Source organism: Amyelois transitella, chromosome 14 (assembly GCF_032362555.1).
Source record: "Amyelois transitella isolate CPQ chromosome 14, ilAmyTran1.1, whole genome shotgun sequence".
NCBI lineage: Eukaryota > Metazoa > Arthropoda > Insecta > Lepidoptera > Pyralidae > Amyelois > Amyelois transitella.
Genome location: NC_083517.1, coordinates 2,158,135 through 2,185,984, shown reverse-complemented (window position 1 = coordinate 2,185,984; position 27,850 = coordinate 2,158,135). Strand labels below are relative to the sequence as shown.

General features: G+C 41.4%; 3 protein-coding genes across 5 annotated transcripts; 1 reads left to right on the top strand and 2 right to left on the bottom strand.

Annotated features, from left to right (window-relative positions):
• Nucleotides 1-271: 271 nt before the first annotated feature.
• Nucleotides 272-4,539, top strand: LOC132902490 (uncharacterized). The gene is made up of 6 exons (XM_060947731.1): nucleotides 272-294; nucleotides 1,484-1,690; nucleotides 2,449-2,574; nucleotides 2,777-2,894; nucleotides 3,188-3,360; nucleotides 4,442-4,539. Exons 2-6 carry the CDS (start codon nucleotides 1,522-1,524, stop codon nucleotides 4,537-4,539), a joined length of 684 nt encoding a protein of 227 aa, XP_060803714.1. The 5' UTR covers nucleotides 272-294; nucleotides 1,484-1,521.
• A 245-nt stretch (nucleotides 4,540-4,784) lies between these two features.
• Nucleotides 4,785-14,010, bottom strand: LOC106130910 (butyrophilin subfamily 1 member A1). Of its 2 annotated transcripts, XM_013329856.2 has the most exons (7): nucleotides 13,832-14,010; nucleotides 9,391-9,615; nucleotides 8,832-8,951; nucleotides 8,309-8,444; nucleotides 7,217-7,401; nucleotides 6,082-6,168; nucleotides 4,785-4,903 (listed from the first exon to the last, which is right to left on the bottom strand). In XM_013329856.2, exons 1-7 carry the CDS (start codon nucleotides 13,869-13,871, stop codon nucleotides 4,833-4,835), a joined length of 864 nt encoding a protein of 287 aa, XP_013185310.1. In that variant the 5' UTR covers nucleotides 13,872-14,010; the 3' UTR covers nucleotides 4,785-4,832. The 2 variants fall into 2 exon arrangements, with proteins under 2 accessions (XP_013185310.1, XP_013185311.1); XM_013329857.2 differs by lacking the exon at nucleotides 6,082-6,168 and having other exon boundaries at nucleotides 13,832-14,004.
• Nucleotides 14,011-14,528: 518 nt separating this feature from the next.
• LOC106130909 (exocyst complex component 3) lies at nucleotides 14,529-27,782 on the bottom strand. Of its 2 annotated transcripts, XM_013329853.2 has the most exons (11): nucleotides 27,436-27,782; nucleotides 27,099-27,247; nucleotides 26,597-26,792; nucleotides 26,016-26,270; nucleotides 25,386-25,667; nucleotides 24,762-24,944; nucleotides 23,392-23,550; nucleotides 20,590-20,697; nucleotides 19,931-20,110; nucleotides 19,013-19,405; nucleotides 14,529-17,341 (listed from the first exon to the last, which is right to left on the bottom strand). In XM_013329853.2, exons 1-11 carry the CDS (start codon nucleotides 27,526-27,528, stop codon nucleotides 17,093-17,095), a joined length of 2,247 nt encoding a protein of 748 aa, XP_013185307.1. In that variant the 5' UTR covers nucleotides 27,529-27,782; the 3' UTR covers nucleotides 14,529-17,092. The 2 variants fall into 2 exon arrangements, with proteins under 2 accessions (XP_013185307.1, XP_060803680.1); XM_060947697.1 differs by lacking the exon at nucleotides 23,392-23,550.
• Between the last annotated feature and the right edge of the window lie 68 nt (nucleotides 27,783-27,850).

Below are 27,850 nucleotides of genomic sequence, written 5' to 3'. Positions count from 1 at the left end.
TTTGTATTTGTGCCGGGAACCACACGGCACTGATCTTCAGGCGGAGTTACGGGTGTTTTCTTGTTTCAAATAAAATGTGTTCGCAATCCACCTTGCGTGTGGCAGTGAATGCACAATACCGTCACTTTCTTTCAAATGCAAGTCTGATTTCACGTGGATGACGAGACAAGGTGTGTTTTATCATGTTGATCGTTTTTATTAGCACCGCTTCGTTTTATTGGTTAAATGTTTGTAGAGATATTTAGAGAATGACTCTTGGTAGTGATCTAGTTTTTGTGTTCGCGTTGATTGCCAGTAAGTAGATAATTCCATATTTGTAAAGAAGAAAGAATAGGACTACTCCATCTCCTTCCCGTGGATGTAGTAAAAGGCGACTAAGGGTAGGCTTATAAACTTGGTATTCTTCTTATAGGCGACGGGCTAGCAACCTGTCACTATTTGAATCTCAATTCTATCATTAGGCCTCACAACCTAACGTGGCACTGTCAGTTCAAGACTGCTGGCTCTGTCTACCCCGCAAGGAATATAGACATGAATGAATGAATTGTAAAGACAAGTATGCTGAATAAAAATCACGACCGGTCTTGATGAAATTTAGGCAGGCAGACAGACTTTCGGGAGTAACATATGAGTAGGTGCTTAATTGCCCTCAGTAGATTGTTGTACTAAAAGTACAACAAAAAAGGGCAATTAAGTTTAGTACTGATTCTGTTTTATTTAATTAAATAACCATTTTCCCATTTCCAGATAATGTAGCCTATGCTGGAACTCATAATGTGTTCACATTATTTTTTATCAAAATCGGTCTAACGGTTTAGCCGCGGAGATGGCTTGTCTTGTCTTATCTTGTTGTCTTCTTCCTCCTGGCTTTTATTCCCGGTTGCATCCTCACCACTGGGGAGACTTTGACCTTGGACCCTGGATTGGGTGAGTCAGGTATGTATTTAACACGAAGCGAATCCCGTCTGACCTCTTTGCAGGTCAACGTTATCCGTATTGGATCGATTATGGTTACACATCCTGAAAGTGGAGGTTTCCTCACGATGTTTTCCCTTGCAATCGTCATTGGTAAATGGTCGAGGTGGAATTCGAACCTGTGCCATTCAGCGCGTCACGCAATTTAAGCGGGCACATTACCTACCGTGTGGTTCCCGGCACCAATACAAAAAAGAATATGACCACTCCATCTCTTCCCCATGGATGTCGTAAAAGGCGACTAAGGGATAGGCTTAAAAACTTGGGATTCTTTTTTAGGCGATGGGCTAGCAACCTGTCACTATTTGAATCTCAATTCTATCATGAAGCCAAATAGCTGAACGTGGCCATTCAGTCTTTTCAAGACTGTCTGGCTCTGTCTACCCCGCAAGGGATATAGACGTGACCATATAGACGTGACCATGTGATTGAATCGGTAGGTAATTTACATATGTATGTATGTATATTACCTACCGATTCAATCACTGACGCTCTCAAATCTCCACAGCATATCCAGCAATATATACAAATGCAGCGATAGAAAACATGTTCATCCCAGATATTGTGCAGAGCGGTTCTAACGACGTCACCCTTTGCTGTCAGTATTCCTCATTTGAGAATTCCTCGGTGCACTGGCTATTCAACGGGAACAAGATCCCAAGCAGTCAATGGGATTCACTGAATAGTTTTAGAATCAGTGAAATACAGGGCAGTGGTAGGTACAACGCTCTTCGCATAGGTAGGTTAATTAACCTAAGTTAATTTTCTGTAAGTTCTAGACAAGTTTTCAAACGTTTCGTTCTCACCTTTGTTATAGTTAGTCTTATTTATCTTTTGGTCTTGGATGTTTATCTATATAAGTAGGTATTTATTCTTAAATATAGTATCGTTAGTTAGTATTTCGTAACACAAGTCTCGAACTTACTTCGGGACAAATTACAAAGATTGAGTTAGAGGCTAACTCCGTCCCGTATATATTTATTTATCTCAAGATAACTTTTTACACTCTCTGCATACTACTTATAAGTCCTAATAGATATTAACAATATCTACGCCTTGGGGTTTCGCTCCCGTGCGAATTTCGGGATGAAAAGTACTTACCTATATTATGGTATATAATCGTACCAAATGCACTCACTTTACACTCGCCTTCAAAGAAATTAGACCCTTAAAAGTAGTTTTCTTCAGGTCACTGTATACTGTTTGATAATCTGTCACTCGTAATGTAAGAGTTCATTTAAAAAAAAGCAGTCTTTCAAAAGATAAACGTGATTCTTAGTTTAACCTGTACGTATGTTTGACCGCGATTATCTCGCGGTTTGCTGAACTGATTTTTATGCGGTTTTCAGAAAAATGTTTGGTACACTTAGGAAAAGGATTTAGACATTTAATCGATTTCAGCAAAGGAGGAAATCGATTTGAGGCGGTGCTCTTTATTACAAAAGTTATTCATTTGTTGTTTTAATATTCCAGCGTCCACTATAAAACAAAGTTTGCTAACTTTCGAACGGGTGACGCCAGATATGAGCGGGAACTACACTTGCAAGCTGAACGGCGGCGGCGCACGCGCTGAGGAGACCAAACACATGTTTGTGTTCAGTAAGATCAACTAGTTATACCTACTCTTCTTTAACCGACTTAAAAAAACGAGGAGGTTCTAGGCTATTCCAAGACGCCTGAAATCGATTATATTTTTATAATTTTTATAAAGCCATAAAGTCTACCCCACCAAGGATATAAGCGTGATTACGTCGTATGTATAGGTAAAATTAATTAACATTATCTAATAACTTATTTGCAGGTCCAGAAAATGACTTCACGTTGAAGATAAACTATATAAACAAACTAAAAATTGTAAATATTGAATGTACCGCATGGGGACTTCATCCTAGACCACAAATTACCTTGGAAGTAGATAAGTAAGTGTACTTACTAACTCTAAGAGCATTGGAATTCATATAATGCATATCCATTTACTAATATTATTTATACTAAGGTCTATCTGTTCCGCTTTCACAGCGACTGGACCGACTCGAATGAAATTGATATACTTAGTTTAAAACACGCGTCTAAAATACTAAAATGGGGGGTGAAAGTTTGTATTCAATCAAATTAATAATTCTACTCAAGACTTCTTTTCAAGACTCTCGGTTCTGTCTACCATGTAAGGAATAAAGACGTAATGATTATGAATGAATATGTAACTTCATAGCAGGCCCGTACCAAAGCAAGTTCAACGGGTGTGGTGGAGACAAGGGACTCTGTACACCGCTGAGGGTACGGCGGACGTGCGTGGCATGACCCGGGGCAAACACGATGTAACCTGCAGATTGTATCTACCACAAGCTGACTATACGGCTATTATGAGGAAATATGTCAGTGTCGGTGAGTATGTATACCTAATACCAGATACCTACAAATTTTACAGTTAACTTCAAAGTTACTTTGAGATTTGTGTTACTAGATACTAACTCAAAGATACTAAGTATATTTTATAATTACTACTTATACCTGACGACCTCTGTGGCGCAGCGGTAGCTTGTCTGTGTCACCAGAGGTAGGCTTCGAATCCCGCCAAAGGCTTGATGAGAAAATAACTTTATCTGATTTCCCTTGGGTTTGGGTGTTTATCTATATAAGTAACGTTGAGTTAGTATCTAGTTACAAAAGTCTCGAACTTACTTCGAGGCTAACTCAATCCCTCCCTCCGGTGTCATATACAGGCGCACTACCGCTGGGCCACAGAGACCGTCATATGGTATGTCGCAGCCAAGTGGTTAAAATAGCTTTTTGATTAAACAACTAGCCATTTGGTACAACAACAACCACATGACTACACCCTACTAAGCCGTGCAGCTGAAGATAATCTTACATACATCCTATATAACTCTCATATTTATAGATCAACAACCTATGTACCGCAATAACATAAACCTAGAAATAAAATTAAGAATGATTGCTCAAGTTTTGTTGTATGTACTTACGTACGTACTACACATTTGTAAGTCTATGTTCACACAAACATGAGTGACGCGCGTTAAACAAAGATAACAGTTCCCCGTAAAAGGTTTACCAAATCATTAAACAATATGTACATAAGTAATGCAACTTCTTGCTGACTTTAACGATTCCTTTGCTTAAAAGTTAACGGTAAAATAAATAAATAAATGTTAACGGGACAGATTGCGTTAGCCTCGGAGTAAGTTCGAGACTTGTGTAACAAGGTACTAACTCAACGATACTACGTACATATAGTCACGTTTATATCCCTTGCGGGGTAGTCAGAGCCAACAGACTTGAAAATCTGAAAGGCCACGTTCAGCTTTTGGCTTAATGATACAATTTAGATTCAAATAGCTGTCACTATTTGCTAGCCCAAAGCCTAAATGAAGATATATAAACGATAGTAAGTATAATTAAGCATTTATATGAAAAGTAGAGTGTAATCGTAAATATTAATTTTCAGGTAATGAAATCTGCTGTGGGGCATATGCGATCGTCTCAAATGCAATAACATTTAGCACTGCTGTTATATTTGTTACATTCTTTAATAGTATATCTTGATGTATTGTAATAATAAAATTGACTATTTGAATCTCAATTCTATCATTAAGCCAAATAGCTGAACGTGGCCATTCAGTCTTTTCAAGGCTGTTGGCTCTGTCTAGCCCACAAGGGATATAGACGTGACCATATGTATGTGTGAATGTTAATGTGTGGGTCAATGTAGTGAGTATACCATATTCTTATGATTTTCGCCGATCGGCCGTAGTTTTAGCGTTGAAGCGACAGAATTGAAAGTACAGTCAAAAAAACAAACAGTAAAATATATTAATATATATCACATACAGTTAGATTCACATTATGCACAATAACGGTATCGCCGCGGTGAAGAACCACCAAAAACTCAGGGTTCTGCTGGCGGCACCTGGAATACAAATAAATTACATTTTCATTTCGTGCCGTGTGGTTCCCGGCATCTATAAAAAAAGAATATGACCACTCCCTCTCGTTCCCATGGATGACTTAAAAGGCTAAAGGAACAGGCTTATAAACTCGGGATTCTTTTTTTAGGCGATGGGCTAGCAACCTGTCATTATTTGAATCTCAATTCTATCGTTAACCCGAAAGCTGAACGTGGCCCATCATTCTTTTCAAGACTGTTGGCTCTGTCTACCCCGCGAGGGATATAGACGTGTTTATGTTTGTATGTATGTACATTTTTAATGAAGAATTAAAGAAACAAAAAAAGAAGCATCAAAATCGATTCATAAATGGCTGAATAACCGTGCGTAATTGTATCACAGAGTTGTACTTAGGTACGAGTAATCGTATTATTATTTTTTTTTGGAGTTTGGTTGATAAAAAATATTTTTTATTATTGAGTAAAATTTTGGCAAAGATAGACGTCTCAGAGAAGTAATATGAGAATATAAGCTACCTTATAATTTGGTTATCTGTTAATTTCAGTAAGTATTTAAGATTACTTATAAATGCCTAATACCATTCCACGTAAGCAGAGGCGTTAAATAAGCAATTAAATTTCACCACAACATATATGTTATTTCATTATTTTATTAATTAAAATTAACTTAAATTACTTGAAAATTATACATTATTAAGCGGCGATTTATATAATGGCGAATTAGGTCTAATTTGGTATCCCAAGTTTTGCTTGGAAAATTCAGGCAACTGAGTAGCGGGAAGGGAGTTCGAAATCTTAGCAGTTCTCGTGATAAAAGATTTTGCGAATCGAGAAGTATTAGGCGTGGAGATATGACTACATATAACTTGAATTCCTGCCCTTGCCAATAAAGCTAATTGTATAATGCTTTTGACAAAGTCAAGAGCTCATAAATATGGGATTTTTCTAAAAGAAACTAAAATAAGACCTTTCCATATCTTTCCCATGGATGTCAACGAAGACGACTAAGGGATAGGTTTATAAACTTGAGATTCCTCTTGTAGGCGATGGACTAGCAACGTGTCACTATTTAAACCTCAATTCCATCATTAAGCCGTACAGCTGAACATGGCCTTTAAGACTGTTGGTTCTGTCTACCCAGTAAGGGTTAAAGATGTGATTAGATTTAGGTATAAACTTACGATTGACTTGAGGCTCCGCTGGTCCGCCAAGCGTGATATTCTCTGGTTGGGGCTCGTCCTCGGCGAGTATGGCGGGGGGCAGTAGTCCTGGCGCGCCACACAACGCCAAGTTAGTACAAATGTTCCAGCCACCCCGACATGCGTGCAATTCACCGACACACTTGCTACTTTTCTTATATTAAATGAGACATAAATTTAGTTAGACCCTGCACGTATTTTACGCCTGGTATAAAGGTGACAGTATGGAATTAAATTGACCAATGCGCACGTGTACTACAAATGGCGAAATTGAGAGAAAAAAAAAAACAAGGAGAGGGTCTGTCTATGGCACCTGTTAGACCACTGTGATTTTTAATAAACTTTTTCAGTTCGTTATTCTAGAGTAAAAAGTAAAGGCAAAATTTTGAGCAGGTAAATATTAGCACAGGTTTCCATACATTTTCCATAATGCGTATTCATTTGAACCGCCCTTAATTAAGTAGCAAGTGCGTTATCATAAATGCATTCATTTTCATATGGTGCTAGACAAATAGAGTGAAAGCGAAATAGCTTATCAGTAGTAGGCAGGGCCGGATTCAGAGGTAGCGAGAAATAATGGCAAAATAATGTTCCTACGTTTCATTTCTTTGTTGCATCGATCAGACTCCTGAATCCGACCCTGTTAATAATATAGTGGTTAGTAGTAATACTTAGTACGTGAATGATGAAAATGCACGCTACCACCCTTAAAATTTTAAAATCTTAACATAAATTTGGTACACGTACCAAATTTTTACATATAGCTTTAATAAATTAAGTATTTTGTATTTATGTTGAATTTTATTAGCTTAATACACTTTTAGATAAGTTACCTACCTAATACCTAAGTATCACAGTCCGAATTTCTGTAAGATCTAAAAATTTAACCTAAACTACACAATACCTGCTTATAATTTAGGAAGAATGTACGTAGTTAGAGCACACCTACAAAAGTCAAATAACAACAACAAAAGGAACATTAGCTAAAAAAATATTTGAACTTTTGCAGGTGACTGAACCCAGGACCTTCCAATTCACCTCTGCTTAAAAATGGTTAAAATTTATTGTTAATACAAAACATAACCAATGTAAAGTAACACAATTTACATAGTCATACCTGTCGGGCCATAAGTTTCAATGTCGACGAAAGGTAAATGCGTGATATTATGATTGACGAAGAACAGTTCGCAACGCACTTCTACATCCAATAGATCCGATTTCGTCACAGTCACGTTAGCGATGACATTGTATAGCCCGTCGCCTGAGCTGCTCTCGTATTGAATGACGCCATCCACTGGCCTCCTGAAGAAAATAAAAAGCATTTTAGCAGTTTTCGGAAGTTGACAGAGCCAACAGTCTTGAAAATACTGATAAGTCTCGTTCAGCTTGTGGCGCCATCTCTACGCCACTCGTCACAACATCAAATCAAACAACTACTGTCAATTTTTGCGAAGAAATTAACGCGCTCAACCAATAACAGCGAAGAATCTAAATCGCGATTTTAGAGATTTCACGGATTGGAGCTATACCTATATACAACCTCCGACACAACATCGTCTGTCGCGCGGTTCCCCAGGCATAACACCTAGCCTGGCGGAAGATCTTCCCTTTGGTGGCGGTCGAGCCGAATCATCGCTCCCGCTACATTGGTGACCCCGACGTGATTGGAAGCAACCTTCTTCATCATCAACTCCAATCCTTACCATCGCTCCCGCTACAAGCTGTTTGGCTTAATGATAGAATTGAGATTCAAATTGTGACAGGTTTCTAGCCCATCGCCTAAAAAGGGATACCTAGATTATTAAAAAGACAAAAGTTAGATAGACGACCCAGAGTTTTAAAACAACTCAATAATGGATGCAACCAGGAACACAGATAATGGATGATGATACAAACACACTTCTCACGTGTCTTTCTTTTACGGCTACATCAGAGCCAATTTTCGCAAGAAACAAAGGCCATTGTAAGTTGGATGACTTAATGATGGAATTGAGATTCGGTAATAGTTGCGAGCCGAAAGTCATTCAATTTTTTTTCTTCTCTAATATGGAATTCAATCATCATGTTGTTCTCAATTTAAATCATTATGGTAAAGAAAATGAAATGAACTCAGACGTTTGTTGTATGACCTATGTAGTTGCTACCTACCCTTTACCTATTCGTACTGATCGTACAAAAAAAAATTGTGTTCTAAGTTCAAATCACTGACCCGTTAGCACTAATGACGAGTTCTGGTTGCGGCGTGACGTCATCAGCGCGGCACTCGACCAGCAAATCTTCTTCCTCGTCGCCGTCCGGGCCGTCTTCTACTGCGGAGATGTTCAGTTCGGGGCCCGTGCCATTTGCTGTTTGGTAAAGAAATCGTTTTTATTCTCTTCTTGATGTTTCTACGTGTTAAGTACTCGCCTGATGGAAGCCTGAACAGCATGTATTCAGCCTAGTGATCTTGGAAGTAACCAACTCCGAAAAAAACACTATTTATTTCCATCTCTATCGAATGAGACAAATTTGAAAGTGACAGCTTTTTCAGTTTCCCCAATGACTTCTAATTACTACACCGATTAGGAAGATATAGGTAAGCACTGATAAAATAATTTTCCTGGACACGGTCATTTCTCCTGTCTGAAACTTACTTAAATGAGTGTGTTTGCCAATAATTTGGCCAGAGCCTTCGATGAGAATGAGAAAGTTTATCTTTTCTATAAATTTTTTGTGAAAGAATAGATACTCACAGAACACGATCAAATCGGCATGAACCCGTTTCTCATTGAGGCCGGAAACCTCACACTCGTACCGCCCGGAGTCTGTATACTTCACATCTTTCAGCAAGATGTCATCTTTGCCAACTAGCTCTGGAAGAGAGAAAGCAACACCGATTAAATAAATGTTCCAGAAATAATAAAAACTTATCAATATAATAACTTCTTCATGCACCTTTCTGGAGAGGAGGTCGGGGTGCGCCTAGTCTAAATTGGGTAAGTCAGGTTTTTACCCGAAGTAACTTCAGTCTGTCCACCTAAACCTTTGCAGGGGAACCTAAGCCATATTGGATTATTTGGTTACAAATCCAGTCCCCATATCATGCGCGCGACGCCATTTTTCCATTTCATTTTCATCTCAAAATCTATCGCTGTCATGTTTCACGTCATAATAAAAAGCGAAACAGCGATAGTTTATGGCGCGATAAAAATGGCCGTGCCATGTTACCGAAGCTGTTACAAACTCAAGGAAGGTATTCTGTCGATTTATTTCCCTCACCCTAAGATCGCAGTGGTCGACGACAAAACTTACCAATATTACTATGTCGTAAATAAGTCGCGTTACCGCTGTCCATCCGCTGATACAACTGTATTGGTCGGTCTTCGGCGAAGTACAGCGGAGTGTACCACCACTTGACGTAAGGCTCCCCCCTCCCGTCGCTGGCGTCCAATAAGAAGCCGCATCGCAGCTCGACGTCAGACCCGACTTCTACAGACGCGGGTACCTCGAACTCATCTATGCTTAGTTGGTGACTCACTGGAACACATATTGGGGTACATGAAGGTGTATATACTTGGAGAATATTACAGGAATAACCTATGACTCAACATCGTCTCGCGGTTCCTCAGACATAGCACCTACCCTGGCGGAATATCTTCCATTTTAGGCGGTTGAGCCTGATTTTTCGCTCCCGCTACATATATATCGTCAATACAAATTAATCATCCATAAAAGAAAAAAGTTTAATATCTTCTAGTGTACACGTAGATACTTCATCCTCTTGGCTTTTGTCCCGGTTGCATCCTCACCTCTCTCGAAAAGAGCCCGGGGTATGCCTATGACCCCAGGATACGTATACAATACATGTACATAAATCAAGCCTCTTTCCCGGGGATAGGCTCCTGCTTACCTACACCACATCCACTTGTTCCGATCACTGCATACTTCTTTCGCTTTATTCACATTCATAACTCTCTCCATGCAAACTCTTTGTCCACTTGTCCACATTCCAAGCTTGGTGTAGAACTGCGCAATATTTAAATGCATTTGGGCCACACACATAATGGAATTCAAACATGAAAAATCGATCTCAAATCAAAAAGCCTCCTCAAACAGAGCTAAATTTCCGTTTATTGCCCTTGGTCTTGCTCTATGTGACAACCTTCTACATTCATTAGCCAAATGATTAATGATGACATTCAATTAAGCTCTTTTGATAGTGCGTAATTGTCAAGGAATCCAATTTCTATGTAGAATCTTAGAATAAGTGGTGAAAACTACGATTCACACAAATAAAAAAGATGAGTCTTGTGATTTGCGGGTCAGTGATTTCTTAGAATGGGACATAATAAGTAAAATTAAAAATTCCAATTTTTTATTCATCGACATTATCATAAGACATTTCAACATCACTTTATAATTGTCATAGTTTCACATAAATTACTTAAAAAACTTAGTTTACTGCCGCTTCCAAAGCGTCAGTGCTGAAGAAGCGGCAACAAACTGCATCGCAGCATTTTCTTTAACGTCAACTTCACAATTATCCAATTATCAATGTGGACGCGAGAAAACATTGCTATGATTAATTATTGGTTTTTACGAAATTTAAATAATAAAAAAATATAATAGATAATAAATCGAATATCAAATTTAAATAAATTGACATACAAAGTGATGTACAAACTTCATATAAATTTAACGCTTGAGTCACAGACAAGAACTGAACTTTATTTTAAATTCGAATACACACAGTATTACGAAGTCTATAGTAGATGTCGCCACTAATTCGTATTGAGTGATATTGTCAATACCAAGTAGATATAACATAACAAAACTATTTATGTATTATAAGGTAGGTATGGCATTTAACGCCCAATGTGTAAAAACGCCCGAATGCTAAAAATCGGAGATAATGTCGCACGAGTTACGTTATACTTCATGCACACATAGAATAAACCAATAGGAACGCGCGGACGCGACGCGGCGCCGCTCAGGCCATCGGTCGCTCAGTTGTGAACCGAACTTGAAGGACGCCGGCAGTGCACGCTGTTCTTATAAAAAATACTCCGACAAATCCGTAAGTTTTAATTCATTTTCTGTAATTTACATGTCTAATTTTGTGATAAGCGTTCTATTTAGATATCTTTATTCATATTTCATTGACAATTTGATTGATTTGTTTGTAATTATGTGTGAAAATATGAGAACTAGGTACAAGGTGCTATTCGGGTAATAACGCCCCGTGACGTGAGGTTTGGGCGTCAATAGCCTGTATGGGCGCTATTATCCTAAGTGGGCGTATTTATACAAGGCGAAAATCGATGTGTTATATTTCATAATGATTTGCTTTTAACAGATCCGGTACTGATTACTGATACTCTGAATAGTCCGTAGGTTATATAAGTTGATTACTGATCTCATTTATGTTTAAGCTATAATATTAATTTACTTCATTTCAGGGCGTTAATTGACGTACTGTTTTGGGGCGTCATTAACCACCTACGGTGAATAGCGCCCAATAGGCATTTTAATAATAATCTGATTTTTTATTAAAATCCTTTAAAAATTGATCTTCTATTGTTATAGAACATGTTAAAAGTGAAATATTTTTGTTATAGATGATTAAGTAGAAATTACGAGATGTTTGAAAGTGTTATAAAATTATAATATTTTAGTATTTGTAGTTCATATAATGATAATTATGATGCTATCTAAAAAAAGATAATATAATATACTTTTAAGTTTTGTACGGCTCTAAGTCGAAATATATGTGTTTATTAAGATATAATGTAAATAAATATATGGGCGTTACTAAAAACTGTATGTTCAGTAACGCCAGTGACAGGCTATTCAGAAAGTCTTTGTTTTCATAATCTTATATGACTGATAACATATATGTGTTAGTTTTTTGTATTCTTTTTTTGACAATAAAACTATTTTTCTAAAATTTTTTTAATCCAATCATTTTATTCAATAATATATTGAATTGAAATTAAGCGGGCGTTAAATGCCTATGATACCTTATATGAAGGTTCCATGTAGGTTCCTCTGGGCTAAGGATTTTCCGAAATTCAAATTAACTCGAGTTTAACTCTGGTGTCCTCTAGAACTCGGTATCGGTAGCATACGGATCGTCATATTTTGATGCTGACATCGCATTCAGATAATGTTATCCAGAAAATTGTTAATCGTGAGTTTGGGTAGGGCGGGACGGCAGTTTTCACGTAATGAGTAGGATTTATAAGGGAGTGGCGCGCACGCTACTCATATTATTTTAATGGAAACTTGCTTGAAATGTGTAAACGCAAATTTTTATGTAAACAGCGGTTTAACACGTTTTTCGCTTTTAAATTGTGTGTGCTTATTATTGTAGGTCACGGATAAAAGAGGTTAGGTATTCTGATCTGAATGGCTGTTTGCTGAAAACACAAAATTCGCTTAGATACTTAGCATGCGATTGATATCAGTAAAAAAATAAGTTTTATTCTGCGCAAATGAAAACGGTGGTATAAGGCTAGCTCGATATTATTTTCTAAGAATGAGTTATCTTGAGGGTCCGTGATGGACATTAATTGAAATTTCTCATATCGCGGTAATACGTTAAATTAGACATATGTAGGTACAAGAAAGTATTGTGCTAACAACATAGCAATCTCCTTAAACTTTTCAAAGATCTATAAAAGCCCTCAAAATATGTTTTACAACCAAAACGTCACCGTTAAAGACTGAGACGCAAAAAAAAACACACCAATGAACTTGTCATTGAAACGACCATAGAAATTGAGCACAAACCAATAAAACTGAAAACGTTGAATCTCCACACATTCTATTTATAGACCCATGGGAAATTAGGTCATATCTAAATGAATAAGCAACTATCTTGGTCAACCTTGAGGTGGCTCGGGAATGTTAAAAATACCGCAGTTAGGCGGCGCGGGAGCAACGCTACGCCAGTAATCTGAATTGTCCTAAGACATACATCTAGGTAGATCCCGTAACTTCGCGTGTCAATGTGTCCAATGAACCTGTTTCATTGGATATTTGTTGTGATCGTAGTTAAATGAAGTATAACATGTTTTAACGTGCTATATAGATATCAATAAAATCTACCAAAAAGTTAGCCGTAATAAGGGACATTGTCTTATTTATCATTATGTATTCAATGTAAACAGAAAATCCTTGAAACACATCATTATAATATGCTTCGTTTTCATACATATGGAATTTGCGGTATCTAGCAGGATCTATGTCTGTCGCCAGTAGTCTGAATTATCCAATACGTGATAGGACTACATTGAATAACTACCGACATTGCTTAGACTATTGGGGAGCGACTGACCTCTACATTCGTAAGGAATAGGAAGAAGAAATATGATTAGAGTCGAAATTATCATATAAGATCATATCTTAAAATAAGAGTGAGATAATTCTTGGGAAACACTATGTGTGTTTGCCAAAATGTTAGAATAATAAAGTTCCATTAGTATTTACTAAATTCCACTAATATTTCGGACAGAACTTCACACGATTATTTCGGCTTACTTAGGTAATCCATCCAAATTACATACTACTTAAAAGGAATCCCAAAAATGTAAACATACATATTTCAAAACCTAGCCCTTCACACGTGACAAGCGGTAAACTTTCAAACTTTTTTCATCCAAATCTCACTGCACTTCCAACGCCCACATTCTGCAACACAACTTTTCGTCAACTTGTATGTCAACAAGTTTGTAAACACGTCCATCGTTACCTGTCAGCACAGAGAGCAGCAGCCCGCACACGGTCAACATCGCACCGGCGCGCCCGACGCACAAACGCGGCCGACTGAAGTCTCTCCGCCCGCCCTTCGACGATTAGCCTTGAGCTCGCAAGCTCCATATACGATGTCACTACAGATTCGTATGTATGAATGAAATTCCCTATACTTTATTACTTTACTTTGCATGTGAGTTTGCTACAGTGGGAATTTACGAAAATCCTTTGAAAATGCTAAAGTAACACATGCATATAGCATGTGTTACTGTTAACTAAAACCTTATAAACAGATTTGTATAAAACTTTACACTAATAGATATAGCTTATATTACATAGGCGACAGTTTACATGCGAACGTAGTCGCAGAAGGATTCTAGGTAAGTACGTAGTATAAATTGAACTTTGTATTATAAAATATTTTCACGTCAATTCTTTTAAAAATTGTTCTTAGAATGTGACAACCTTATAAAAATTCTAAATCAAAAAGTCGAGGAAGTTTATGAGGACAGACATGATCAGGATTACCTTGAACTTATTGTATTCGGTTTGGTTTTATTTTTAAGCCTGTCACACACGTAAAGCTATAATAAGACCTTATTGTATATGTCAGCAAAATACAACACGTGACAGGTGATAACATTTAAAAAAAATGTTGTAAATTAATTTATATATTATGAAATAAAAAATATTTAAATGAAACCTTGTTTTTATTAGTTCTTTGGTCGAATAATATGTAACTAGCTATAAGATAACGTCAAGATTACAACAGAAATGATATCTTAAATAATATTCTTTGCTATAATTTATATATTTGTGTGTGACGGGCTTTATAGTCGCATAGAAATAGGATGTTATCACATCGTATTAATTTACAACTCACGTCGTTTCTTGGAACTATTATTGCTTAGGATAATGCAATGGAAAAAACCTTACCTAAGTACTAAAAAAATCAAATAGTCTTTGTTTCATTAAAAATATATAATATAAATAAATTGTTCTAAATACTTTTACTATAACTAACACATTGCAATACTTTTACTATTTATAATATTTTCTTAGCATATGATAAAAGTCTTTAGAGTAACTCGTATTTATTACATTAAATATATTTCGCTTATTTGCTACAAGTAAAACAATATAAAATAAAATAGGAATGATAAGCAAATGTTTAGACATATTTTATTTTGGCGGCGGGGCGCGGGGCGGGCGCTACAAGGCGAAGTGTCCGAGCAGACGCTCGCTGAAGGCGATGCTCTGGAACAGCGGCGGGTGCGCGTGGTGGGCGGCGGCGGGGCGCGCTACAAGGCGAAGTGTCCGAGCAGACGCTCGCTGAAGGCGATGCTCTGGAACAGCGGCGGGTGCGCGTGGTGGGCGGCGGCGGGGCGCGCTACAAGGCGAAGTGTCCGAGCAGACGCTCGCTGAAGGCGATGCTCTGGAACAGCGGCGGGTGCGCGTGGTGGGCGGCGGCGGGGCGCGCTACAAGGCGAAGTGTCCGAGCAGACGCTCGCTGAAGGCGATGCTCTGGAACAGCGGCGGGTGCGCGTGGTGGGCGGCGGCGGGGCGCGCTACAAGGCGAAGTGTCCGAGCAGACGCTCGCTGAAGGCGATGCTCTGGAACAGCGGCGGGTGCGCGTGGTGGGCGGCGGCGGGGCGCGCTACAAGGCGAAGTGTCCGAGCAGACGCTCGCTGAAGGCGATGCTCTGGAACAGCGGCGGGTGCGCGTGGTGGGCGGCGGCGGGGCGCGCTACAAGGCGAAGTGTCCGAGCAGACGCTCGCTGAAGGCGATGCTCTGGAACAGCGGCGGGTGCGCGTGGTGGGCGGCGGCGGGGCGCGCTACAAGGCGAAGTGTCCGAGCAGACGCTCGCTGAAGGCGATGCTCTGGAACAGCGGCGGGTGCGCGTGGTGGGCGGCGGCGGGGCGCGCTACAAGGCGAAGTGTCCGAGCAGACGCTCGCTGAAGGCGATGCTCTGGAACAGCGGCGGGTGCGCGTGGTGGGCGGCGGCGGGGCGCGCTACAAGGCGAAGTGTCCGAGCAGACGCTCGCTGAAGGCGATGCTCTGGAACAGCGGCGGGTGCGCGTGGTGGGCGGCGGCGGGGCGCGCTACAAGGCGAAGTGTCCGAGCAGACGCTCGCTGAAGGCGATGCTCTGGAACAGCGGCGGGTGCGCGTGGTGGGCGGCGGCGGGGCGCGCTACAAGGCGAAGTGTCCGAGCAGACGCTCGCTGAAGGCGATGCTCTGGAACAGCGGCGGGTGCGCGTGGTGGGCGGCGGCGGGGCGCGCTACAAGGCGAAGTGTCCGAGCAGACGCTCGCTGAAGGCGATGCTCTGGAACAGCGGCGGGTGCGCGTGGTGGGCGGCGGCGGGGCGCGCTACAAGGCGAAGTGTCCGAGCAGACGCTCGCTGAAGGCGATGCTCTGGAACAGCGGCGGGTGCGCGTGGTGGGCGGCGGCGGGGCGCGCTACAAGGCGAAGTGTCCGAGCAGACGCTCGCTGAAGGCGATGCTCTGGAACAGCGGCGGGTGCGCGTGGTGGGCGGCGGCGGGGCGCGCTACAAGGCGAAGTGTCCGAGCAGACGCTCGCTGAAGGCGATGCTCTGGAACAGCGGCGGGTGCGCGTGGTGGGCGGCGGCGGGGCGCGCTACAAGGCGAAGTGTCCGAGCAGACGCTCGCTGAAGGCGATGCTCTGGAACAGCGGCGGGTGCGCGTGGTGGGCGGCGGCGGGGCGCGCTACAAGGCGAAGTGTCCGAGCAGACGCTCGCTGAAGGCGATGCTCTGGAACAGCGGCGGGTGCGCGTGGTGGGCGGCGGCGGGGCGCGCTACAAGGCGAAGTGTCCGAGCAGACGCTCGCTGAAGGCGATGCTCTGGAACAGCGGCGGGTGCGCGTGGTGGGCGGCGGCGGGGCGCGCTACAAGGCGAAGTGTCCGAGCAGACGCTCGCTGAAGGCGATGCTCTGGAACAGCGGCGGGTGCGCGTGGTGGGCGGCGGCGGGGCGCGCTACAAGGCGAAGTGTCCGAGCAGACGCTCGCTGAAGGCGATGCTCTGGAACAGCGGCGGGTGCGCGTGGTGGGCGGCGGCGGGGCGCGCTACAAGGCGAAGTGTCCGAGCAGACGCTCGCTGAAGGCGATGCTCTGGAACAGCGGCGGGTGCGCGTGGTGGGCGGCGGCGGGGCGCGCTACAAGGCGAAGTGTCCGAGCAGACGCTCGCTGAAGGCGATGCTCTGGAACAGCGGCGGGTGCGCGTGGTGGGCGGCGGCGGGGCGCGCTACAAGGCGAAGTGTCCGAGCAGACGCTCGCTGAAGGCGATGCTCTGGAACAGCGGCGGGTGCGCGTGGTGGGCGGCGGCGGGGCGCGCGGCGCGGGCGATGGCCACGCACTCGCGCACGTGCGCGCGCGGCACGTCCCCGCGCAGCGCCAGCAGCCGCCCGAGCTGCTCCTCCGTCATGTCCGGACACTTGGCCACCACGCCGTGCAGGTCGAGTGATAGCATCTCTATGTCTTGGCAGCGGAGTACCTATAGTGGAAACTCGATTTTATACTAATAGCGCAAATGTACAAACAAAGAAACATCACGCCTGGGCATACTTAAACATAAAACATAGATAGGTCAGTATTCTCTGCCGTTGACTGTAATTTCATGCTTAAAATTCGGATGTGGACTGTACTCAAATAAGTATAAAATTTTACCACGAAAAGGTAGTTTCTATAGTAAAAATAATAAACCAATCAATATTTTCCTCAATAAACAAGGGATTATTTTTTTATTTAATAAAATGTAATTAAATATTTCGCCCTCAAGTCACGTGGCAATGAACACCAATCAAAGTGCGTGACGTCACGTGTTGCAATACAATAATTTTCGCTGTCAAGTACTATGGTGTTTGTGTGCAACTGCTTAGAAATTTGCTCGATTATCTTTTCGAATGAATTTTTAAAGGTTTTCTCATAATGGAAAGTGGATATATTAAGGCAGATAGTTCAAATTTGGAAGCGGCCACCGCGTCAGGAATATGAGCGAGGGCATTTCATGCTCCTGGCAACAAAGCGGTAGGCGATGGCACCATGTGGTTTTAGTGGATCCAAGCCCCACATAACCCGTCCGGCTTCCCGTAGCCGGCCGGGTAGATGAAGGATTGCTTTTAGAATAGAATAGAATAGATTTATTTTCAAAATTGGATACAAGGTATCACTTATTGACGTCACATAACTTAAATCTAATTATAACTACTACCGATATTTAAGAATTGATTGCTTTACGGTAGCTAATTTCTTCGCAACGAATAGTAACTTCTGCTCTGCTGAATTTAGAAATGTGAAGACATCCATGTAAGTAATATACTCAAGATACATTATTATACGAGTAGTAATTTAAAACTCGAAAAGGTAAATTATATTATTATTAAACTTACACCAATGAATGGGATCCGGCACTTGTACCTTACTTTGCGATATAGGTACAAGTGCCGGATCCCGACGGGCTAATTGAAGCCACTTTTTCCGCATCGTTTTTGTACGTGGAACGTGAATAAACAGTTTTTCAGGTGTTTTAATAGTTGTACTTTTACACTGCGGCACCGCACAATATTTATAAAACGTATAATATAATTCATATTAATATAACATAACTACGAAAAACTACTCATTACATACAACTACGACAATTTTTTTGTAACACGTGACGTCATAGCGGTTGAAAGGTATCCGCGTTTTGGCCCGAATTTTTTAATAAATTATTTTAAAGGAATAACTTGTTATAAAAAAAAAAAATATTTTGGGTTATGTTTGGTTCTTATGCATGCTATTACTGGATTAAATTATCAAAGTTACATACGTATAAATAAAAACACGAAAAACGACATCTGATTTCATGAATCCATCTTTATTCATTCGCTGTTTATAAGATTCCTAGCCGTTACCCTCGGCTTTGTCCTAAGTACAAATCAAATAAATCAGCTTGAAGTTAATGTTATTTGGAGGAAATAAGATACTTGATATGCGCCATCTATTGCGAAATATAATTAATACTTATAATATTTGACAATAAACGGTGCTACCTATTACCGACTGTAATCGGTAAAACAGATGATGACGACGGGTTCTTAACTACCTTCATTGCATTATTTTTTAAAGAAATAGGTATAGAAATATAGTTTTACGGAATTCTATTTATTGCTAAAGCACTCACCTCAGCCAACATGCTGATGACTTCAAACGGCCAATCAACATTCACTTCTTCGGGCGCAATCTTCTTAAAGAAAGACCTTATCTGATTGGCTTCCTTCACAATTTTCGTCGACGCTTGCTGTGCTTCTTCTACAGTCTTAAACACTATCCTTTTAGACAACATAGCGGTTATATACTTCTTATAAACCAAGTTCTGCGCTTCGTTAATCACGTACTCAAAGTTTTTCTCCCTCAAATGATTGTAGTCTTGGAAGTAATCGTCTAGTGTTATGCATATGGTGTCGACTGGAATGGTTGATGTCACCCATTTCGATGTGAACAGATCGTCGAAGTGAACTTCGAGGTCTAAGAACGCTTCTTCTAGAAGGAACTGCGCGGCTTCGTCTCTTAATTTCTGTAAGAAGAGACTTGCTATACTGTCACTTGCTGAGTAATGTTTTGGAGTATTTAAACTGAAATAAAATGAACATCAGTCAAATTGTTTAAATTATTTGATGTTAACTACTATTTATATCTTAAAAATTCGCAATACTCCACATTACACGCAGAGAATGACTAATAATGAGCTAGGCGAGTAAGTTGTCGATCTTGTATTAAAGGTCTGCGAAATACTGGTCTATAGTATTTGCTACTGTAGAGATTGTTTATATTTTTATAGTATCAAACTCGAAGCTGGCGAGCTTGTAATTTAACCGGCCTGACTCGGAAACTGGGTAAAAGAGGTCAGTGTTATCACAAGCACATTTCTGTCACATAATTACTTGACATCTGACAATCATTTGTTTTGATAAGTTTTCTTGTTTTTACCTAATAGTTGGCGAGCATGTTGGCAAAAGTGATCCTCCCTTTTATGCCTGCAAACATTTACCTATTGTCTAGCTAAAATGGTATAAAGACACCAGATTATAGCAACGTATACCTGGAAGCTGGCGAGCATGTTGTCGAACTTGTGCTCGGCGGCGGGGTCCTGCTTGCCGGGCGGCCAGTGGCGCGCGTGCGTGTGCTGCGCGAGGCGCGTCATCTGCGAGCTGTTGTTGACGATCGTGATCATGTGGTGAGTGAAGTAGGCCACTCGTGATCGGTCCGAGAAGTGGGCGTTCTGCGTACAAAGTTAAAATGACAGTACAAATCAATACTAATATTATAAAGCTGAAGGAAGGGAAGGGCTTGTTTGTTTGACCGCGCTAATCTCAGGAACTACTGGTTTGAATTGAAAAATTATTTTTGTGTTGAATAGACCATTTATCGAAGAAGGCTATAACATCACGCTTAATCATCATCAACTATTAGGAGCGAAGAAATAATGGAGTATGTAAAATAACCGGGAAAAATATTCACCCTTAAGGGGTTCAGTGATGCCATGATGAAAAAACTATTCCACGCGGACGGACCCGCGGGCACGGCTAGTAAATAATATTCACCAGCCTTTTCCATTTAACTAATTTAAAAAGGCGATGACGAGATTTTGTCAAAATATTTTTCCAGTAATTATTGTTCTTGGATTCAACTTAATTTTTAACGAAACATGTTGCCAATGTTAAAACGATTTCTCATTTTGGGAAATAAAAAAATACTCACCTTGAACTTAATAACACCCTCCCTGTACATGTTGCCAAATCGCGTGACTTGCTCAATGCTCAGGACTAGCGCCTTGAATGTGATATCTTTGCTTATAGTCTCGGTCACCTGTGACATTTATACAAAAGTCAAATCATCACCCTTTAATTTTGGTCAGGTTAGTATAAAAACTGTTCAAAATACTGTGGCTCTAATCGTGCAGTTCCCGGCACTGAAGATTAGGACAACTATCTGTTTTATAGGTATGTTAGGCTTGTAAACTTGGGATTCTTCTTTGGGTTGGGCTAGCAGCCTGTCACTATTTGAATCTCTCAAGCTCCCGTGGTACTTGCGAAAAACCTGTATTATTTTTTATGTGACGCTAAATTTATTACTTTTTGTGATTAGGTGGCGTTCAATTCGTTGCTTTTTGTATGTGGTGGCAATTCCATCGCTTTTCGTTAGATGGCGTTAAAAAATTTAACTGCTCTTTTTAGGCGTCGCTAAATTCACGCGTGCGAAGCTGTGGATAAAAGCTGGATAATTTATAATATCAGTACGAAAAGGCACGTAAGACTCTCCCAATCCAGGGTCCAAGGCATACCCCGGGCTCTTCTCCAGACTGAGTTTCAGAGGATGCAACCTCCTCCTAACCTAAAAGCTGGTGGAAGAAGACATGCAGGTAAGGGATATGAACGTGTTCCACCTGCAAGTTCTGGTCGATCATCTGGAAGATGAGCACGGGCGCGTGCGTGTGGAAGGGATATCAAGGTGATCACCTGCAAGTTCTGGTCGATCATCTGGAAGATGAGCACGGGCGCGTGCGTGTGGAAGGGATATCAAGGTGATCACCTGCAAGTTCTGGTCGATCATCTGGAAGATGAGCACGGGCGCGTGCGTGTGGAAGGGATATCAAGGTGATCACCTGCAAGTTCTGGTCGATCATCTGGAAGATGAGCACGGGCGCGTGCGTGTGGAAGGGATATCAAGGTGATCACCTGCAAGTTCTGGTCGATCATCTGGAAGATGAGCACGGGCGCGTGCGTGTGGAAGGGATATCAAGGTGATCACCTGCAAGTTCTGGTCGATCATCTGGAAGATGAGCACGGGCGCGTGCGTGTGGAAGGGATATCAAGGTGATCACCTGCAAGTTCTGGTCGATCATCTGGAAGATGAGCACGGGCGCGTGCGTGTGGAAGGGATATCAAGGTGATCACCTGCAAGTTCTGGTCGATCATCTGGAAGATGAGCACGGGCGCGTGCGTGTGGAAGGGATATCAAGGTGATCACCTGCAAGTTCTGGTCGATCATCTGGAAGATGAGCACGGGCGCGTGCGTGTGGAAGGGATATCAAGGTGATCACCTGCAAGTTCTGGTCGATCATCTGGAAGATGAGCACGGGCGCGTGCGTGTGGAAGGGATATCAAGGTGATCACCTGCAAGTTCTGGTCGATCATCTGGAAGATGAGCACGGGCGCGTGCGTGTGGAAGGGATATCAAGGTGATCACCTGCAAGTTCTGGTCGATCATCTGGAAGATGAGCACGGGCGCGTGCGTGTGGAAGGGATATCAAGGTGATCACCTGCAAGTTCTGGTCGATCATCTGGAAGATGAGCACGGGCGCGTGCGTGTGGAAGGGATATCAAGGTGATCACCTGCAAGTTCTGGTCGATCATCTGGAAGATGAGCACGGGCGCGTGCGTGTGGAAGGGATATCAAGGTGATCACCTGCAAGTTCTGGTCGATCATCTGGAAGATGAGCACGGGCGCGTGCGTGTGGAAGGGATATCAAGGTGATCACCTGCAAGTTCTGGTCGATCATCTGGAAGATGAGCACGGGCGCGTGCGTGTGGAAGGGATATCAAGGTGATCACCTGCAAGTTCTGGTCGATCATCTGGAAGATGAGCACGGGCGCGTGCGTGTGGAAGGGATATCAAGGTGATCACCTGCAAGTTCTGGTCGATCATCTGGAAGATGAGCACGGGCGCGTGCGTGTGGAAGGGATATCAAGGTGATCACCTGCAAGTTCTGGTCGATCATCTGGAAGATGAGCACGGGCGCGTGCGTGTGGAAGGGATATCAAGGTGATCACCTGCAAGTTCTGGTCGATCATCTGGAAGATGAGCACGGGCGCGTGCGTGTGGAAGGGATATCAAGGTGATCACCTGCAAGTTCTGGTCGATCATCTGGAAGATGAGCACGGGCGCGTGCGTGTGGAAGGGATATCAAGGTGATCACCTGCAAGTTCTGGTCGATCATCTGGAAGATGAGCACGGGCGCGTGCGTGTGGAAGGGATATCAAGGTGATCACCTGCAAGTTCTGGTCGATCATCTGGAAGATGAGCACGGGCGCGTGCGTGTGGAAGGGATATCAAGGTGATCACCTGCAAGTTCTGGTCGATCATCTGGAAGATGAGCACGGGCGCGTGCGTGTGGAAGGGATATCAAGGTGATCACCTGCAAGTTCTGGTCGATCATCTGGAAGATGAGCACGGGCGCGTGCGTGTGGAAGGGATATCAAGGTGATCACCTGCAAGTTCTGGTCGATCATCTGGAAGATGAGCACGGGCGCGTGCGTGTGGAAGGGATATCAAGGTGATCACCTGCAAGTTCTGGTCGATCATCTGGAAGATGAGCACGGGCGCGTGCGTGTGGAAGGGATATCAAGGTGATCACCTGCAAGTTCTGGTCGATCATCTGGAAGATGAGCACGGGCGCGTGCGTGTGGAAGGGATATCAAGGTGATCACCTGCAAGTTCTGGTCGATCATCTGGAAGATGAGCACGGGCGCGTGCGTGTGGAAGGGATATCAAGGTGATCACCTGCAAGTTCTGGTCGATCATCTGGAAGATGAGCACGGGCGCGTGCGTGTGGAAGGCGCCCGAGTGCGGCTCGGCGTCGGGCGCGCGCGCGCCGCCCCACGCCGCGCGCTCCGCCTCCAGCGTCTTGTCCATCCACTCCATGTAGTTGGACTGCATTTTCTGGTGATATACAGCGTGAGTTTTAATACAACTGCATATTGACTTTTAATTCAACTGCATATTAACTGTTAAGTGTACTCATCTAAAGGATATTTAAAAACGTTAAAAGAAAAATATCGGTTCATATATCAGGAAGTATGAAAAAAAATAAAAGTATCAAAATCCACGATCCTAAATACGTCATATCACCCCGGCCGGCGGAAAAGCGACACGTAAGATTCAGAGGTCAACGACACAATTCATTCAGCTAAGCGATCTTGACAACTCTGTACTTTACTTGATCTTGATACTAGAAAAATAATTTATTTTTCAGACATTTATTTACATGTTTAGTTTTAATTTCTTTATGTAGTATTGGTCTTTAATAAAGTGTGTGACGTAGTTTTTGAGGGTTTTTTAAATGTGAAAATGATGACGTTTTATTTAAATAAAAATAGGCTCAAACAGCTGAGAAGCATGGGTGTAGTCTATGTTTAAAAGAATGCAGTTGTTTTAAATGTCACCCTGTAGTGACGGTTGGTATATTGTAATGTTGTTTCCTTTTAAGTAGAGAAGATGACTTCAGCTCGTCATATGTGTATGTCATAAATTGAACCTTAAATATGCATGAAAGAGTAATGGGTCTGTAAAGATCGTAGGAAGTGGAAATTGATAGTCTCTGCCTACCCCAATGGGAGACAGGCGTGATGGTTTATATGGTCTTTATGCACTTTAAACAGCGCATCCAAAATTCTCAAGGCTAACTAGCTAGTGCAGCAAGCAATTAAATGTGAAAACTTCGCCGAATTTTTTCTTAGGTACTAGCTTTTGCTTATCGGAATGAAATGTGGGAATTTCTAGAAAAAGCCCATGTTAATCCTAAAAATTTCATCAATATTGGTTCAACAGTTTTTGAGATGTTACAAACATACAAAAATACAAATATTTTCTGTATTTTATTATTGTGGATGGGGGTCCAATATAGCATATGAACTTTGAAAAAATTGATTTCATTGTAAGCTGTTAGCTTACAATGAAATCAATTTTTAAGCTTTATCAAGAGAGGGATATAGGAAACTGGAGATAGAATTTAGCTTGTACATACGTTCCTAGGAAAGTGTAGAGGAGCAGTTAATCCGTTATACCAATGAGAACAGAAAATACATAATTTTTTTTAATTTTAATGAAGAAAACTAATGTAGAAAAGGAATTCAATAATAAAAGCAACTTACTTCCAGATATTCATTTTCCAATTTCTTCATGATATCTTCACTCAACAGTTGTGGCAATGTGCTGACATCTATATTCAGCTCAGAATTGCCCATCAACTCATTTCCGGGGTAAGTGTTCAACACCCAAGACAGTAGGGTCACATACTCATTGCCTTCCACGCCGCTTTCTACAATGTCTTGTAACTGAAATACGTGATACATATTAACTTACTTCCTCCTAGCTTTAGTCCCGGTTGCATCCTCGATGGACAGGAGCTCGGGGTATGCCTTTGACCATGGATCCTGGATTGGTAAGTCAGGTTCTTACATCCACCTCAATTCAGTTGTCAGTGGAGAACTCCAAAGTTTAAAGAGAGACAATTGTCATAGATAGTTATTTTATCCATCCATCCATTCATAAAATCACGTCTATATGTCTTGCGGGGTAGACAAGAACAGCAATCTTGAAAGGATGACAGGCAACGTTAAGCTTAATGATAGAATTATGACAGGTTGCTAGCTCATCGCCTAAAAGAAGAATTCCAAGCTGATAAGCCTATCCCTTAGTCTCTTACGACATCCATAGGAAATAGAGAAAGTGCCGGGATATATTATACTTTATACAATCTGTTATCTATCACTTACACTAGAGGACAAGCAAGTGTGATACATATTGACATATTTGTTCACTATATCGTAATGCGGCGGGAAGCATGGCACACACAAAGTCTTCACCACCCGGAGGTCTTCCAAAATGAGTTGCCTCGTGAGCTCCAAGTACCGCACCAGCCATAGTTTGTTGTCTTCTCTTTCGTCTACTCTTGTGCCTTCAATGCGCTGGGCCACAGCGCATTCTAGAACTTCAAAGGCTTTGGTGCGCCAGTTTTTTGGTCTGCCGGGTGGCATGAAGCCGGATTGGCTTTGTTGCTGTAATAAACAGGATTAGAAATACAATACAATAACCTCCTAATTATATAGAAATAGAGGTCACCCGCGGCAAAGCCATGAAGAAGAACGATGGCCGAACGAAGACGAAACAACTATAATATTGTGAGCTGCTTAAACAGAAAGTTTACAATTCGAGGTCAGTCTATGATATTTATCAAACATGTAATTAATTAAAATCCATTTTCAATCGTTATTCGAAAAAAAATCATCCATCCATCGCTTTTTGTAAAGAGCACACCACAAAGAAGAAGATATATAAACTTAACAGAGTCCATACACTGTTCAACAGATGATACCTGGGCATATAGAATATACAACTGAATATACCTGCAGTGCCATTTGGTCTCGCTTCTCCTCCCTCTCAATAATCCTCAGAGCTGTGACAATAACAGTGGGCTCTTTACGGACGGTGTTCAGAGTCCTCGCCAGAATCAGTTTGATCTGCTTCTCCAGCATGTTAGAGACCATCTCTACATCTTCAAAATACGCCTTTAGCATGATTTTGTCGTGTGAAGATTGGTTTGGTAGTCGGTGTAATTCGTATAACAAATCGTCCCGGGAGTTTTCTAAATCCGTAAGGCACTGCAAAAGAAATTTTACATTTGTGTAGGGAACTCTCAATTTATGTAAATATTCAGATCTCATTGCGTAATTTTAAGTGTCTTTAGTGGTGTATGGTTCCCAGCACCAATAGAAAAAAAAATAGAACCACTCCATCTCTTTCGCATGGATGTCGTAAAATCATCGGCTTACACTTGGGTTTGTATTCTTCTTTTAGGCGATGGGCTAGCAACCTGTCACTATTTGAATCTCAATTCTAATATTAAGCTGAGCAGCTGAGCGTTGCCTGTTGATCATTTCTAAAAATATTAAGCATATAATGATGATAAGAACAGATATATATAAACCTGATGAGCATGAAGCAGTTTCCCTTCACCAATCCATTGCTTAGTCTTCGCAACACTCTCCGGGACCGTGAAGATGTGTTTTAGGCTGTCCATAGCGGTCACATACTGGGAGTGGCGGGAATCTTCTTCACGCACGGCCTGAAGTGAGGCAACTAGGGGCGGGACTCCCTTCAGCTGTTCTTCAAGTTCATCCATCCTACATAATAAAAAAAAACTGACTCCAAAAATTCTAAAAAAACTTAAAATTATTGAAAATTAAATGAACAATAAGTCCTACCTAGGCAATTAGTGACTTGGCACCTTACCTTCCTATTTTAATTTCTGGAGCTGGTTAAAAATGGCTTCTTCAACATTTCATCAACTTTCCTCTAACTTTTTTGTAACTTCTCATAAAAATATTTTTTCTGATTTTAACATACATTATTTCTACAGCCACACTCAAATCAAATTAAAGGTTTGAGAGTGGGGATTAAAATTTTATTAAAAATGTGAATTACTATACTTCAGACTTATCTGGTGGACATCATCCAAACATTCTTGCAATTGTTTCAGCCCAACACTAACTCCGTCCAATTTCCCTTGCACAGCGGACTTTAACTGGGCCTCTATTGATGCCTTCTTGTGTGTAATACGCTTTTTAAACTGCTCCACCTAAAATTATTCAAAATAGTATTCCAAATGAAGTATAAGTATGGTCTTATAGAAAATGAGGTCATTAAAATGTTTGAGTTTATTATCTTTCTCACTCAAATGGGCAATGCTGCCAGTATAATGTATACCTTCAAGCCAATTACTAAATATAATTTTACAGTAGAACATACTAAATAAAAACTACTTACTTTTTCAAGCTGTCCAGGTCTTTGCATCATATTCATAACCATCTTCTCGGCTGCGGCTTTCGCTTCTACTTCTATTTCATCCATAGTGCTCATTTTGAATTGAAATTCAAATTAATAGTTTGCACTAGAAATCTATTTGGATTGGAAGGCGTTGAGTACGATCAAGAAACCACAAATGAAAAAAGTTCAAGAGGTAAGTAATTTGTAATACCTTAGTAAATGAAAAATAAGACTGGTTCAAAGACAGGTACCTAAGTTTTAGTCTAATTTCCTTTAATGTCCCATCATCAGAATTTTCAATGAATTTAGTTCAGTAAATATTTCAGATTTCTGCAGCTGTTTTTGTTTTTTTTTTAGCTTTAGTGATGTCGTGACATATATTCAAAATCTGACATTGACGGAATTTTTATAATGT